The 17,395-nt window shown below is 42.7% G+C and overlaps 1 protein-coding gene across 8 annotated transcripts in view; it reads left to right on the top strand.

Annotated features, from left to right (window-relative positions):
• The window catches only part of GLT1D1 (glycosyltransferase 1 domain containing 1), a 150,966-nt gene that overhangs the window by 89,711 nt on the left and 43,860 nt on the right, over window positions 1-17,395 (top strand). For 6 of the 8 annotated variants that reach the window (XR_012895997.2, XM_075898464.2, XM_075898465.2 and 3 more), the window contains 3 exons: window positions 3,779-3,874; window positions 10,023-10,070; window positions 10,477-10,526. Coding sequence is in view for 7 of the 8 variants with exons in the window: in XM_075898464.2 (XP_075754579.2) it covers window positions 3,779-3,874; window positions 10,023-10,070; window positions 10,477-10,526 (194 nt within the window). In the remaining variant the exon portion in view is untranslated. The remainder of the gene's footprint in view (window positions 1-3,778; window positions 3,875-10,022; window positions 10,071-10,476; window positions 10,527-17,395) is intronic. The other 2 variants (XM_075898461.2, XM_006120486.5) reach the window with 1 other exon arrangement.

Genomic DNA, 17,395 nt, shown 5'->3' with positions numbered 1-17,395 from the left:
AATTATTCTTGGTCCAATAAACAGCATAATTATCTACCTTGTCTGCTGCAGCCACTCTGTGACAGCTAAAACTATTCAAATTAAATCAAAATGACTCAATGGCAAATGCTGTGAAAAATAACATTTAAATTCCCATGTTAGATTTTAATTTTAAATGCAATATCACTTGAATATGTCATGAACTACCCATTGTGTGCCTATGGATGACCACGAAAGCTCATTATACCATCTACATGTTTTGTTAGTCTATAAAGTGCTACTAGACTATTTGTTGTGTTTTAAGTTCATCCTGCACAGGCAATCCCCGGGTTACATGGATCTGACTTACATCGGATCCCTACTTACAAACGGGGTGAAGCAACCCCGAACTAGCTGCATTTAGTGAAAATGGAAAAACAAGAATATGAGATAAATCTAAATAAGGCTGCATCATTCCATTTCCTATTGTCTTTTAGAATTAGAGGGTGTCTCGGAAAATAGAATGTGTGAGGAGACGAGCTAATGTGCCAATGAATAAAATAAGATTGTCCCTGTTTAAATAAAGCATAATTCTTTACTACTATTGATGTTTTATGTTCCAAGGGAACTGTTGGATATATACAAGTTGTTCCAGAAAAAAAAATTGCCTTAATGATTCATTACACAGAACTGGGATATTTGTGTTTAAATTCTGACTTTTTCCCTAAAATGTAGATGATGTGGGGATGTCACTTAAATATTTTCCCATCTGTAAAAATGGCTAATAATATTTCTCTTCCTCATGGGAGAATAAATTCTTTGATGTTTGTGTAGTGATGAGACACTATGTGAGCCCAATCATTGTACAGTCAGAAATAAGCAAAGTTAGATCAAGCCAATTGTGTTTCATCTTTAAGAGCATGTCTGCATAGTAGGGCTAAAGCCAAAATAAGCTACACAATGTAAACTAAATCAATTGGGTAGCTTTAGTCAAAGTAGCTTATTTTGGCTTTTGGTGCTGTCTATATAGCGGGAAGTCCGAGGAAGAGCACTCTTCCTCTGACTTCCCTTACTCCTCCTAAAATGAGGGCTACAGGAGTTGGAGTAAGAAGTCCTCCAGCTTGACATTATTTTGACATTATGTCACATTATGTCAAAATAACTGCTTGCAGTGTATTGAATAATGTTATTTATTCCAAAATAACTTTGCTGTGTAGATTTATACTTAGGCTCAGGTTAGCAATTCAAAATAATTAGCTGGACATAAGGCTGAGGTTTTATTTTACTGAGAAATTCTTAGAGATTTGTTTCCCTTCAACAAAGGTACTTGATGCTTCGCAGAAGAGGTTGTAAATGTTTTATACTATTTTTTGATTTATCACGTCCTGCCTCAGTTTTTGTTGTTTTCTTCTTTCTATTCTTGAGGTCATTTGACTTAAACTGGTTGTTTGTTTCTGAAGAGTCCATTTGTTGCAATTGTTTATCTCGACAGTGTGTGTGTATTTTAGTTGTCCATGAAAGAACAGCAACTCTTTAATAAAATTAAAACAATCAGATAGGGGCGGATAACCTCATAAATAAAGCTCTTGATAACATGGCTTACAGCTGTAAAGTTTTGCAGACATTAGGTATATTGGCTCTCCTTGCCATAATTCAATAAATGTGTGCATGGAATTGATCTGCTTTGTGCAGTGTTCAGCCAGGAAATGGAATTTACCAACCCCCAAGAATTCATTACGTGATGTTGCTGTTATGTACACGCATTGAGCAATTTGTGGATTATATTAAATTATGGTGAACACATTTGATCCAAGCACATCACATGGTGACCCATCCCCAGAATTATATTCTGAGTGTATCTGTGCTATTTTACATTAGAATGTCGTTTTAAAAATTATATTCTTGTGAGAGTGAATGGAATTTTATGGTTCCTATTTGTGTTTCCAGCAGCATTTAAGCGTGGATGCTTTCTTTCTTTTTTTTTTACATTGAGATTTTTCAGATTAGTTTTGATTTGCATTTCTTATCCACAACATACCAACCACTAGTTCAAGTGTGACATGAGAGGCCCTGTCTTGACAGATTCATTTTACCAGAAAGATGTAAAATAAATAGTGAAGGGTATAGTTCATTATCTTCAAAAGGTTTTCTTGTCAGTGTGCTACAAAGGAAATTTAAGATTAAAATAAGTGCTTTGCAGTCATGTAAATTCTGGTTAAATATTCTGTGACAGCTTGGGGGTTTAAAGGATAGATACCATTTTGGAAATTGAAGCAATAAGATTTTGCTCTTATTATGCAATTCCTTTCATATGAAGAACTCACATCTCTTTACAAACATGAAGCGCTTCACAGCTCACAACACTCCTGAAATAGGGCCATGTTATTACCTAGATACACATTATCTCTATGTCACTGATGGGGAAACTGAGTCATGGAGGATTTTTATAATTTGCCTCTCTGTTACGAAGTTAGCAGTAGAACTGAGGCACCTTGGCTACCAGATGCTTTCCATTGAAAATGTCAGTGGTTACATGGTTAAATGCAAGGGGGCAGCCAGTTCCATGGGAGCCAGTGCATGCTGGGAGCTGGCTTTTAGGGGACAGAGGCAGCAGTGCAAGGCAGCAGCTGGCTCCCAAGGAGACAGACCAGGAGTCACATATAACCATTTGAGTAACTGATAAGCTCATGCTTATTGGTTACCTGTTTAAACAGATATACTCTTACATCCCTAGTCTACACCAATGGAAAGGATTTTTCTGACAGTGCAGGAAAACCACCTGCTTAAATTTGAGTAGTTTCAGCAATATAAATATTATTCTGTCAAAAGAGATGCATTGACAGTGGGATTTAAGTTAGCATAACTGTGTAGGCGAGGGGTATGGGTTTTTCATACTCTTGACTGACGTAGCTATGTCCAACTGACATATAAAGGTAGAGCACCCCTTAATATTCTAGATGGTAAAATGCTGCTTGTTGCTTCACTGAAACTATTTCTAGAGTACAAACAATATATTTTTTACTTGCAAACTATTGACTCTTAATGTAAGACTGCCGTGCTGAATGTGTATGACTGTAAAAATAAATAATTGGAATACTCTGTTATACTCAATGCCATATGGAAAAAAGTGGAATCTACTTTGGCTAAGAGATTTTGGACAACACTAGACACTTACTTTTGACAAATGTAAACTTGCAGTATTGGATGGTTAGAGCATTAATTACATAACAGGAAAGCTGCATTTTTTTCATTCACTGCAGTTAAGAAGAACAAGCACAATAACAGCCTTGCACCCAATGAGTTATATGCACTTTGCATTATTGTGGGCATTTGCTTGAGTTTTATTGTTTAAAAATTAATATTACATTATTAAAATATGCAATCCGGTTAACTGACTACTGGATTAGAAACCAGAAACTCTGGATTCAAATCTAGATTCCCTTTAAACAAGAAATTTTAACCTCTGCATCAGGTTTTCCATTCATTAAAAGAGTAATATTTCATCAGGATGCTAAAAAGACTCTCAGTGATTGCAGTGAGTTTTGGATTAGGCCCTTAATGCTGAGATGCACTGAGACAGGCAGTGCTTAGCATTAGGGGTAGAATTTTCAAAAGCTCTCAGTATTGACTAGCTGCTCCCTCTTAACTCACATTTACTTCAATGAGAGAACTTAGTTTGGTGCTGGGTGGGTACTTTGGAAAAACGTCACTCTATTTATATATTCCTATCATTACTGCACAGTAAGCATGCTCACTCATAAAGCAGCTGTGGTGAAGATATTTTAGGGTTCTAACTGCATTCAGTATTTTTGTGTTACAGGCATTCCTCAAGACACAGACAATTTATGCTTGTTTCTTTTGATATGTGGACTTAGAAGAGTCAAGGACCCTCTTTATTTAGTGGATGCATTTTCAGGTATGTACCCTGCTGTTTAAATATCTCTGCATTTTCACTGGATTTGCTTTTTGCCCTCCAGACATTATTCAGATACATTTCTTGGTGTTTATGACTGTACTATAAATTGTGTTTTTCTCTGCAGAATAATTCATAATATATTTATGTTTTTTAAAAATGTTCCTATAAACATTGATCTTTTGAACATATTTTTCTGTACTGTGTCTTTTTCTGCCTGTTGGGAATAACATAGAATTGCAATCAAAGAAAAATATTTGGTCCTTTTGCCTGTTTAGGGAGTAATTATTTTGCTGCTAGCATGTAATATTCATAATACACAAAAAAAAGTTTACCTAATTCAAAATAAGTTTTTTGGTTTATTGTGTCATGGTTATTACATGTTTCTAGGTGTACCAACGAAGACTGTTAAAGTTATAAGAAAATCTCTTTTCACATGTGCTTAGATCAAAGCAATAATCTAAATGGAGGTTTATTTACATAGCATATAAGAAAATCTTACAATCCTGAAAAAGGTTGCAAACGACCATATTTCATTTACTAGAACTATGCCAAAAAAGTTTCCAATCAGTTCCAAATTTAAAAGTCTACTGTATTCAATGACCATGAGCATAACGCATCTCTCAGAGCCTTGCCTTTTGCCTTTCACAAAAATATTAGCAGAATATAGTGAGAAATAATACAAGGTATTCTTTCTAGGAACTAGGGTGTAAATGGGTCTTCCTACTTTTACAGGGATTTTATCTGTGATGCAGTTGTAGTGTTAGTCTGAATCTGCAAAAGCAACGAGGAGTCCTGTGGCACCTTATAGACTAACTGAAGTGTAGGAGCATAAGCTTTCATGGGCAAAGACCCACTTCGTCAGATGCATGGCGAAGTGGGTCTTTGCCCACGAAAGCTTATGCTCCTACACTTCAGTCAGTCTATAAGGTGCCACAGGACTCCTCGTTGCTGTTGTAGTTAGGGTTGCCAGATGATTTAACCAAAAATACCGAACACCCCCCTCCCCCAAAAAAAACTACTGGGGAAAAAATTCTGTTGAGGGGAGACCAAATTTGTTGAACAAAAAAAAAAAAAAAAAGACACCGACAGCATGGCCCCTTTAAGAAGAGTATTTTTTGCCAGTGGCCATTTTGTTTTTCTTTCCATCCACAAGACAAGCCCCCGTGGAACCAGGTAAACGGGAGTAGCCTGGCAGAGAGTCCGGGGGCCAGTTGCTGAGTGTGTCGTAGGGTTGCCAGGTGTCTGGTATTTTCACCTCCAGGCAGGGAAAACCCCCCAGAAAATACCGGAAATATTAGGTGTCTGGTATTTTCTGAATTTATATTACCAGACAGGAGGCGAAAATAGTGGACTGTCTGGGTCAGCACCAGACACTTGGCAACCCTAGGTGTAGTAGTACAAATTGAACCTCTCAGATCTGGGACTCTCTGGTCTGGCAGGACCATGGATGTTGCTGTACCAAAGAGCCATGCAGGCTGGGAATGGAAGCCAGCCTGGAGCCCAGTGGCTGCAAAGCCCCCATGGTAGCTGGGGAATCCCAAGTGGGCTGGTGTCAGCCAAGGAGCCGTGGCCATAGGAAGCCCCCTTGGCAGTGGGACCAACGGCAGCTAGGGATCCCTGGTGGCTGGGAAGCAGTGACAGCAGCGGGGCCAACAGTGACCAGGGAGCATCAGTGGCAGTGGGGCTGGCAGCAGCAAAGGAGCCCTGGCTCCAGGAGCCCCAATGGCAGTGGGGCCACTGGCAGCCCCAGCAGGTGTAAGGCCGGCAGTGGCTGGGGAGCATTGGCTCTGGGGATTCCTGGTGGCAATGGAGCCTGTGGTGGCTGGAGGCTGGGCTAGCAGCAGCAGGACCAATGGTAGGGTGGGGAGCCCTGAAGAGGGGCTGGCAGACAGCAGGAGATCATTACCATCCAGGGGCTGGGAAACTCTGTGGTTCTAGAACCACTCAGGTCCTGAGAGTGCTGGACCAGGGAGGTCCAACCCGTAGAATCATACTATCTCGAAGCTCTAGTCATGGACTACAATCCTATTATGCAAACACAAGCCACAAAGAGAGTTTCTGCTCCAAGGAGCTTACAGTCTAAGGCAAGAGACAACAGTTGGATAGTGACAGACAGAAAGGGGAGTACAGGAAAATAATGAGATAGCATTGATCACTTTAATAGGTAGCATTATCATTGCACAAGCAGCCTAGCTGTTGCCAAGAATTTTTTAGGTAGTAATTAGAGAAAACAAAGGTTTAATGGAGGATAATGAGTTAGTTTTGCAGATGTTTATCAAGCATTGCACTCAGGTGAGAGGAGTAGGAGGGGCAGGATGGGTAAAAGCATGAAGGTTCTTGTTTGAAAAGTTAACAAGTGGAAAAAAATTATATTACAGTAGTAAAAAAGATACTTTTTCACACAATGCACAGTCAACCTGGAGAACTCCTTGTCAGATGATGTTGTGAAAGCCAGGACTTTAACAGGGTTCAAAAAAGAACTAGCTAAATTGATAGAGGCTAGGTCCATCAATGGCTATTTGCCAGAATGGGAAGGAATGGTGTCCCTAGCCTCTGTTTGTCAGAAGCTGGGAATGGGTGAAAGGTGGGATTACTTGATGATTACCTGTTCTGTTCATTCTTTCTGGGGCACCTGACACTGGCCACTGTTGGCAGACAGGATACTGGACTAGATGGACCTTTAGTCTGACCCAATAAGGCTGTTCTTATGTTCCTATAATAGGTGAGACAGGGATGCTGTGAAGGGCTTGGAAGGTGATGATAAATAGCTTATGTTTGTTTCAGAAGAGAAGGGGGAGTTACTGAGGGATTAAAAGAAAGAGGTGACATAGTCCAAGTGAGAGACTAGAAAAATACTTTTGGCAGCAGCATTTTGAATGGGATGAGAGTAGCAAGAATGTGTTTGTCAAGGCCAAAAGTTCCAGTAACACAAGATGATAAGAACTTAGCTCGGTGATTGCAAAGGAAAGGACATGTTTCACAGATCTCATGCAGAAAGGATCTGAAAAATGTAAACATAACCTGGATGTGAGGGCTCAGAGGAAGGGCCAAGTCAAACTTGACACCAGGGTTACAGCCTTAGTGAGTATCAGAGGGATAGCCGTGTTAGTCTGAATCTGCAAAAACGAGGAGGAGTTCTGTGGCACCTTATAGACTAACAGATTTATTGGAGCATAAGCTTTCATGGGCAAAGACCCACTTCGTCAGATGCATGTAATGGAAATTCCAGAGGCAGGTATAAATATACAGGCATAAGAAAAGAGTACCAGTCAAGAGTAGGGCTAGAGATAACGACGTCAGTTCAATCAGGGAGGATGAGGCCCACTTCTAGCCGCTGATGTGGAGGTGTGAACAGCAAGAGAGGAGAAACTACTTTTGTATTTGGCTAGCCATTCACAGTCTTTGTTTAATCCTAAACTGATGGTGTCAAATTTGAAGATGAACTATAGCTCAGCAGTTTCTCTTTGAAGTCTGTTCTTGAAGGCGCTTTTGTTGCAGGATGGCTACCTTTAAATCTGCTACTGTGTGTCCAGGGAGATTGTTCTACCGGTGTTCTACCGGTTTTTGTATATTACCATTCCTGATATCTGATTTATTATTTTACATAGGACTTTCCATTTTGGCCAATGTATATAACAGAGGGGCACTGCTGGCACATGATAGCGTATATTACATTGATAGATGTGTAAATGAATGAACCCATGATGGTGTGGCTGATCTGGTTAGGTCCTGTGATGGTGTTGCTGGTGTAGATATGTGGGCAGAGTTGGCACTGAGGTTTGTTGCAAGGATTGGTTCATGAGTTAGAGTTACTGTGGTGCGGTGCATAGTTGCTAGTGAGAATTTGCTTCAGGTTCAGGCAGGTTGTCTGTGGGCGAGGACTGGCCTGCCTCCCAAGGCCTGTGAAAGTGAGGGATCATTGTCCAGGATGGGTTGTAGATCACTGATGATGCGTTGGAGAGGTTTTAGCTGAGGACTGTAGGTGATGGCCAGTGGTGTTCTGTTGGTTTCTTTGTTGGACTTGTCTTTTCGTAGGAGGCTTCTGGGTACACGTCTGGCTCTGTTAATCTGTTTCCTCGCTTCCTCAGTCAGGTATTGTAGTTTCAAGAATACTTGGTGAAGATCTTGTAGGTGTTTGTCTCTGTCTGAGGGGTTGAAGCAAATGTGGTTATACCTTAGTGCTTGGCTGTTGACAATGGATCGTGTGGAGTGTCCGGAATGGATGCTGGAGGCATGAAGGTAGGCATAGCGATCTGTAGGTTTTTGGTATAGGGTAGTATTTATGTGACCATCACTTATTTGCACTGTAGTGTCCAGGAAGTGGATCTCCAGTGTAGACTAGTCCAGGCTGAGGTTGATGGTGGAGTGGAAATGGTTGAAATTGCAGTGGAATACTTTCAGAGCCTCCTTCACAGGTGGTCCAGATGATGAAGATGTCATCAATGTAGCATAAATAGAGAAGAGGTGCTAGTGGACAAGAGCTGAGGAAGCGTTGTTCCAGGTCAGCCATAAAAATGTTGGCATATTGTAGGACCATGAGGGTGCCCATAGCGGTGCCACTGATTTGGAGGTATATATTGTCACCGAATCTGAAATAGTTGAGTTTTAGGGTAAAGTCACTGAGGTCAGCCACCAGTTGTGCTGTGGCATCATCAGGGATATGGTTCCAGACAGCTTGTATTCCATCTAGGGATGTTGGTGAGAGCTGTAGTAAGAGGGATGTTGGTGTTGTCCACAGTGATCAAGGAAGGAGGTAACAGGGAGGGCAGATTAGGACATCTGCTTTAACCACATTAAGATTAAGCTGAGGATTGAGGTCCACACAGAGATGGTACAGGCCACAATTTTAGTTTGGACTGGAAGAGATAGGTATGGGTCAGAGAGATAGACCAATGAATCATGAGTCATCAGAATGAATTTGAATTGTCATCAGAATAGTTGAATTTGTGTGTGCCAGTGAGAGTACCCAGAGATAAGAGAAGAAGAGAAAGAAATCAAGGATAGAGCCTTGTGGAATGCCCACTGAAAGTTGGAAGGGGGATGGGAAATGAGAATGATCCACTGAAAGAAGTGATCAGAGAGAGGGGAAAACAGAGTCATGGAATGTAAGGAAGGATAAGAATTCAAGAAGAGCAATGTCTTGACATTGTCAGTGACAGCTGACAGATTAAGGAGGATGAGGATGGAGTATTGGTTCTAAGTTTTGGCTAGGAAGATGTTATTTTTGCAAAAGCAGTTTGAGTGGAGTGTAAGAGGTGAAAGATTACAGAGGGTCTAGAATGGAATCAGAGGGAGGAAGTTGTGATTCTAAAGTGTGCGTTCAATGAGCTTACAGAACAGAGAAAGGAAATGGAGTGGTAAGCTAGAGAGGCAAGTGGCGTTGAATGTGGCACTGAATATGGGGAGAAACTAAAGCATGCTTCTGTTGTGAAGGGAAAGAGCCATAGAAGAGTGAAAGACAGAAGAGATGGGAGGGGATGTGAGTGGGCATGAACAGGGCTCACCAAGTGGCGGCGAGCCCTGCTCGCCAGCCACGTGGTTCTGCGTATGCGCAGATCATTCTGCACATGCGCAGATCGCTCTGCGCCGGCTCTTCCGGGATGTAATCTACTTGCCACAGGTGAATATATTATATTATTTGTCGAGCCCTGGGCATGAAGGAATTCAGGGGTGAGGTGGAGTTTCTGTGCAAGTGGAAGGGATACAGTAGTACCACTGCATTTGTGGCAGAGAAAGTGGGACTGATGGGAGAAGGTCGCATTGGTTGTGTCTACACTACAAAGAAAAGTTGGAAAAAGATATGCAAATAGAGAACTGCAATTTGAGTATCTTTTCTGCTTTTCTTCCGAAAGAAGCTTTTCCGACATTTGGCCCGTCTACATGGGGCCAAATTTTAAAAAAACCCACCTATTTCGGAACATCCCTTCTTCCTCATGAAAGAAGGTTTACAGGGATGCCCACAAAACATCCGCTTTTCCAACATTTTTTTCCGAAAAGCGGACGCGTTCCTTGGATGAGGCAGAGCTTTTCTGGGATACCTACTTTGGCAATGAAATCTTTAAAGAAAGGCATTTTTGCAAATTCTAGAGTTACAAAACACTATATAACTATAACACCACTGCAGTTATTTCTTCTTTCCATTCACTAGTAACAACAGAACATTGCATTTCCTGGGGGCCACATGCAGGTGCTGGTGGTAAGAATAAGTCCATTTAGGCAGTACAAGAATCCAAACCATCTTGATTTAGTAACCCCATTCACTAGCATTCTGTAAAATGTTTTGCTGTTTAAATTATTCTAAAATAGTACCTGAGCTTAATCGCAAAAATAACACTTGAATCATAACAGAATGAATGAAAGAAAAATTAATGCTAACTTCAATAATGTTAACGAATCAAATATGACGTGTGAATGTTGGAGGTGAAAATCTCATCTATGTGCTATATTTAAACACTGTTGCTAATACTAATGTCCAGATTCTACCTTTCATAGTCATATAAGTGTCTCATTGATTCCAAGAGAGGAAGACAAGCCCTGTATGGGGGTGCAAGAATATTAAGCATAATTTGTTAATATTTTAAAAAATTACTGTTGTGTTTTAGAGTGGCACAGAAGAGAGCCCCATATCCACCTTGTTATAATTGGACCCGCGGTAAGTTGTTTTTCTCCCTTTTTTTTAAAGTAAGTAATTATATTGACTCATACAGATTTATTTTAGTGGACAAATGAGATTTTTTTTTCCATGTTTGATTGCAAATGGAGACAGAGCTAATCGTGTTTGAACTATTACAAAGATTCCAAGTACACCACCAGATTATTGGTGTAGCTGGTCAAAAGGTGCTCTGAATGATAGAAGTCAACCAAGCACTAATGTTTTAATTTCCAAAGCTTCCAATGGGTCACCAGGGTCTCATGTTTTACAAGGTTTAGACACAGTTACATTTTGAAGGGAATCTAGAGATATGCTCCCCGTGAAGTCAATGACAAAACATCAGTTAGTGGGAGCTGGGCAGACTTGAGTTATTTATAATATGGTAGTATGGAGCAGTCCTAGTAAGGATTGGGGTCGCACAGTGCTAAATACTATATAGATCTATGGAGACGATGGTCCTTGCCCAAAGAGCCATACATACAGTCTAACTGAGGCCACGTCTCCACTTACCAGAGGATTGACATTGGCAATCAATCTTCCAGGATTCGATTTAGAAGGTCTAGTAAAGACCTGCTAAATTGAACACTGATGGCACCTCTAGCAACAGTGATACTCCTTACAACATTGAGGAGTAAGGGTAGTTGATGGGAGAATTTCTCCCATTGACCATCTGCTGTAGAGCTGCCCCAGAATATTGATTCATGGTAGGTCAACTCCAGCTATGCAATTCACATAGCTAGAGTTGCATATTTTGCCTTGATTTTCTCTGCCAGCATAGACCTGCCCTAAGAGGGAATCAGAATTGATTTAATGACCTCCAAAATGTATTTCGCCAATTTAGATGCCAACTGTGAGACTCAGACCCACTTACTGTCTTGGAACTTACACTTTTTCCTTCTTGTGCCATCACATCTGAATTAAGCTGATCTACCTCATGAGCCAAAAGGCAAGAATGGAGTAGTGTAGCAAGTGCATGGTGAAGTAGCCCCCACCCATCTTTTCCTTTCATCCAGCTCTTTGCATACAATCTGATTCATTGACTTTTGCCATTGACTTCACTGGGCTTTGACTCAGGGCCCTTGACCTTGCTTACATTTCAGCACGTAATTCTAAATTAGACTTTATATGTCACCTCTGAATTTGGGCTACATCCTCAGCTAGTGCAAACAGGCATATGTCTCTTGACATCACATGAGCTAGCCTGGTTGACTGCATCTCAGGGCCTTATGTCAGTTTTGTAGATACAGAGGACACTCTTGTGATTGGAGCAAATATACTCTCTTCAGTTTGAATATTTAAATTCTGAACATTCACATATTAATGATATTCATTGATTTCAGTCTCAGAGCAGAGGCTTTAATATCACATATTACCACAGGACCAACTTTTGGAGGGGAAAACTGTACATTTAACATTTTAATTTTAACATTTACTAGGGTATTTATACCATTAGTTTAACATGCTGATTCTCTGCTGCAGACTGAAAAAGAAGTTGAAAGGTCAAATCTTGTAAAATGAAATATTAGAAATTCATACTTCTGTGTGAATATTTTATGAACAGAGGTTATCTAGCATTTTAAAAGACAGCAGTTATCATTTCTGAAGTTTTTCAGAGAGTCTTGTGTTATGAAAATTTTTAATAATATGTAGATTATATCAAGCACCTTCTAGTTGGTGGTATACTTTTGTTAGCTAGTAGGGATGTTAAAATGCATGTATTTTTGTAAAAATGAGACTGCTGAATTTTTCAGTGGTGCACATTTACACCTGAGAAGGCAGGCAGGAGCTGGTGCTTGTAGCGGGATGGCTTTTAAGCTGTTCCCCCACAAGCATCAGCTCCCACCTGCCTCCCATCCCGTTGCCTCTGAGGGGGTGGGAAGGGCATGCAGGCAGCTCTGCAGGAGGCAGCATGCATGGGGAGTCAGCTTTAAGCCCGTTCCCCACACGTACCAGATCCTGCCCTTCTGTGAGAGGCAGCAGCATGGGGGAGAGGGGGAGGTGGCTCCATGGGAGACAGCACCCATGAAGAGCTGGCTCCCCACATGTACCAGCTCCCACCTGCCACATTCCTCCCTGCTGCCTCTGTATCAGAGGTGGCAGGGATGAAAGGGGGCTGTGCGTAACTCCTGAGGATTAACCGTGTACATACATGGGTACACTTTCACATCCCTACTAGCTACTTGGCAGTATTTAGGGAATACAGGATGCTGCAGGCAAAGTATATGAAGAAAGAGTAGTGGAATTTTGTGTGAAAGTTGCTAACATGATATTAAAGACTTGTGTGACTGATTTTCTGTTACTAATGTCAGATTTTTTAAGAGCTACAAGCCTCAGTTCTTCAAGGTACTAACTTCAAGGTTCCTAACTTCAAGCACATGAATAGTCCAACGGATAGGGGGATTAGTTAAGCAAGTGCTTTGTTGGGTCAGGGATCTAATGCTTAGTTCCACTGAGCTATCACTCCCCCCAAAGTGGTTTTGTGGACCACTTTGAGAAACACCGGGCTAAGTGTTTGCAGGTTGTCTCTCAAAATTTAGCTCCATGTTACATTTCCTATTTCAACTGCTTGAGATGGTTTATCTTTTGTAAACAGAAGAAGGCCCTTAACAGGCAAAACTAAAAAGCTGATTCACCCCCTAATTTTCAATAACTACAGTTAAAATCTGTGAATCCTGTGACATGTAGCCTGTTTTAAGACTTGTATTTGTGTGCTGAGATAAGTCTTCCCTTCCCCAATTTTGGTTTATTTAAGTTTCTGTTCACACTGATTTTGCTGATGCAGGAGGCTCATTCAGTTTAGATTATTTTAATGACATTTGAACTAGTGTGAATTTTCATACAATTAGCAGATATCAGCTGGTGCAAAATGCTGCTAGGCTTTTTTCTGACAGCAGACAGTGCACAGCATTTGAACTGACAATGAAAATCATTGACGTCTGTTTCACTTTTGGATTCTGAATTCTGTAAAGTTTTGTTTGTAGCTATCAAAGGGGAATGTTTAGAATGTTAACAAACATCCCATGCATTTACATTAGTGTTGTTTTACAGACCCGTGGAACTTATACAGTCCATATTTCAGGCTAAATATGAGTTGACAGCATCCCTGGAAATGACTGGCATATCTTTTTTGAAAGTGTTGGTTAACGTTAGATTGCATGCTTTACAGTAGGAATTTTTCTTCCTTCTTTGGATTAGATTGGTTTTGTTTTATCTCCTCATGCAAAGAATGTTAAAAAGATGGATACTATGAATAACTCTGATTTTTAAGTTTTGGGTATAGCCTGTATCAATGGCTACTATGCTTTATAGTGTTGCCAACTCTCAGGATTTCATCATGACTTACAATATTTATAGTTTGTCCTAAAACCCTAGCTCTTGGAATCATAGAGTCATGATTTAAAATGATCATTTAAAAAAAACGTAAGTTTTTTAGCAGCATTCACTCGCAGCGGCACTTAGTATTTAGGCATTAGGTTTCTATGTGTCCTACCCTCAGTATCTCTCGCCACTGTCATGTCTCTTGGTGATCTGCCTTTTGATATGTATGGACTTCACTTTGTGTCATATCACCACGTAAGCTTTTCTTCTTCTGGGGTTACAGAGTCCCAGAGACGATATTGGGTTCCAGGCCCTTACTGCTGGGGGGACCTACAATCAATCTGTTGATCCCTACAGGCTCCAGTTCCAACCCTGGATTTTTCAGAGTTTTCATCCTTCCCTTGCTTCCCCAAAGGGAAGTCTGTAAGTGGGAGTTGTGTGCTCTTCATAACAAGGGTGGTTGATAGTGGAACCCAGGCCAGGGTCTTGTAAGAGGCAATGATATTGAGACCCAGAAGTACCTAATGGCTGCCTCTTTGGATCGCTTCCTACTGCCCACCACCCTGCCTTATTCTTACAAGGTCTGACACAAAGGCCATCTGCCCCGTCACAGACCTTTTAAAAAACAGAGCCTTATTGTTCAGTGTATATTAGGGATGTCAACGAGTAGTTGACTGTATGTTTAACCAATAAGCCTGGGCTCTTGTACATTTCAAAGAGGAAGCGCCACTTCTGCACCCCTGCCCCATCCCACAGAGCTGGAGCTGGGGGGAACCAGCTTTTAAGTTAGGTCCCCCCAGCACGTTTTCCTCTCCCCCTCACCTTTGTGATAGAGGCAGAAGGGGAGGTAGAAGTGACTAGTTGACTATCCAATAAGCTTTTGCCTATCAGATAATCAATTAGTCGTTTATATCCCTAATACAGTGTGCCCCAGGGAGTGCACTGGCGACTGGTCCTGCCCCCGGAGACTATCAAATAGTCATGTGTCCACAAAGATTTCATGCGGTTATATGACTGTTCAATTACCTGATATCTAACATCCCTAGTATATATGCAGCTTACATTTTTGTGAGTTCTTTCAAGTGCAGTGCCAAGAGAGAGATGGCTTTTAGCTATAGACTATAAACTGAACCATTAAAAAACACAAGAGAGAATGAGATTTAAGATATGCTCATCTAACCCAAAGATTTTTACGCTTTTATTCCCGGTGAGCCAGATATTCCATTGCACTGAGTTTATAGTCGCAAATGAAAGGACCAAGAAAGAGAAAGAGGGCTCTAAACCACCTTACTGCTCTCCCAATACTGGACAAGTGGAGGGCCAAAATCAGCTAGGACCTAAAAACTACTTCAAGGCCACATCTATACTAACCAGACTGGAGATCAATCTCATAGCATTCATTTGAACAAGTATAGTAAGGACGTGCTAAATCGAACATTGAGGGTGTCCCCAGTCAGTGCAAATACTCCTCAATTTATGAGGAGTAATGCTTCCTTCAACCTCATGCTGTTGAGATGGCACCAAACTCGGCTTAAGGTTCATCGACTCCAGCTATGTTATTTACGTAGCTGGAGTCAACGTTCCTTAAACTGACCTTCCAGGTCTATTATAGACCTAGCCAGTGACTGCTGCACTGGCCAGAGATCTGGGGGAGAATCATTCAGTCTGTCATGCCTTCCAGATTCTAATATGTACCATCTGTCAGGAGAAATCCTTAGTTTCTAGGGAAACTCAAAGCAGCTCTGAATGCATTAACACACTGCACTTGCAACCGCATCACACGGTGGAGAAATGGTTTTGGTGGCTGGACACCAGTTCTGACTGGTAGGACTGGCTGGTGATGGAGCGGTGGGATGGCCAGAAGTGGCTCCAAAACTCCAGAATGAAGAAGGAGACATTCATGGAGCTGTGTGCCAGGCTCACCCCTGCCCTCCATCAACATGACACCCAGATGCGACCCACCCCTCCCCCTGGAGAGATGGGTCACCATCGCCATCTGGAAGCTTGCCACCCCAAACAGTTACTGGTCCATAGGCAACTAGTTTGGCATGGGAAAGTCTACCATTGGGGCCCTCCTCATGGAGGTAAGGCACTCTCAGGTTGCAGGCCCGGGGGCGGGTATATGGAAAGGGGGACCCTAGGGAAAGGGGGGTTGCAGGTACATGGGGTGGGCTTCCATGCCCTCCCGTCCTCCCAACAACACTCCTTCCCTGCAGACTATTTAGTTAGGAAAAAAAGCTTGCTTGCTTTTTTATTTGGGATAAAAGTAACTAGGAAGGAGGAAGCGAGGCTGAGAACCTGGATATGGAGAGGGAGGATGAAGGGCTGAGAACCTGGATATAGGGTAGAAGGAGGGGGGTTCTGAGAACCTTGGAGAGGGGAGGAGAGGCTCAGAGCTGGGGCTGAGACTGGTGCATATTTTGGGTGGTAGTTCCACCTCATGTCTAGGGACCTCAGCAACCTTGGGACGTGGGATGGGGCTCCTGGAAGAACAGGAGGATAGGCTGGAGTGGGGGCTGGTGCAGGGTCAGGCATGGCAGGGAGGGCAGGGGCTGGCATAGGAGGAGGAGCAAGGGCTGGCATGGGAGGGGTAGCAGGGACAGGAGCTGGGACTGGTGCTAAGTAGGTCACCATGTCTCGGATGGTTGCACACATGATGGGGCCCACTTGGTCCACATCTGGGTCCATCATTGTTCATTATCTCAGACATTCTGGGCCAGCGTCTGCTACATGTTCCTGAGGACGGACACACGTTCCCTCATTAGGCCCTCATGGATCCTCCGATGCCTGTGGCTCCCCCAGGGTTGGACGGCTGGCTCAGATGCTGGTGATCGTCCCAGTCACGTCTGGTCTGAATAAAGAGAGATGATCAGTCATCCCTGGAGCTACTGTCCCTGAGACCTTGCCCTCATTAGCAAACTGACAGCTATAGTCCTTGGGGCAGAGAGCCATGACCCGGGAGCAAGGCCATGTGTGGCCTGGACAATGAGCCCTGCCCCCAGCCAATGGATAAGCAGACAAGGGAAGTGTCCAGCCACACTGGGATCCTCTGGGCGGGAGAGGGGCCTGGAGCATCCTGGCCTTCCATCAGGGCTGCACACACACCTGCATCTAGCAGTGCTGTCCCCAGGAGCAGATGGTGCCTTGAGTGTGTAGGTATGCTCATGTGCTGTGTGCAGTATTCCATGTGCGGGCATTCCTGTGCCCTTGTCCCTAGCCTCCTTCCAGCAGTGGCTGGTGGAGGGAGGGCATCCATCCTTGGGAGTCAGAAGTGTGTCTGGCCTCCCCCAGAACCTGTGAGCAGCAGTCCAGGGGTGCTCCGGAGATGCCTCCTGGGGCTGCGTGGCATAGACTGGCGCTGCAAGTGCATCCACATGCACAGACTGCAGCACGAGGACCAGGCTGAGAAGGCCGAGCAATGATTGCACCTCAGCCCCATAGCATCTGCCACCCCTGCCCTATGTGTGTGAAAAACTAAGAGCGCTCACCTGATGATTGCTCCCCGGCTTTGGAGGATGCCTGGGAGGCATCCAGGCCCGGGGATACTGGCT

The sequence above is a fragment of the Pelodiscus sinensis genome, chromosome Z (assembly GCF_052426305.1).
Source record: "Pelodiscus sinensis isolate ZL-2025 chromosome Z, ASM5242630v1, whole genome shotgun sequence".
Classification (NCBI taxonomy): Eukaryota; Metazoa; Chordata; order Testudines; family Trionychidae; genus Pelodiscus; species Pelodiscus sinensis.
Note: the sequence above shows the minus strand (reverse complement) of the source record. Positions and strands in the feature narration are given on the sequence as shown.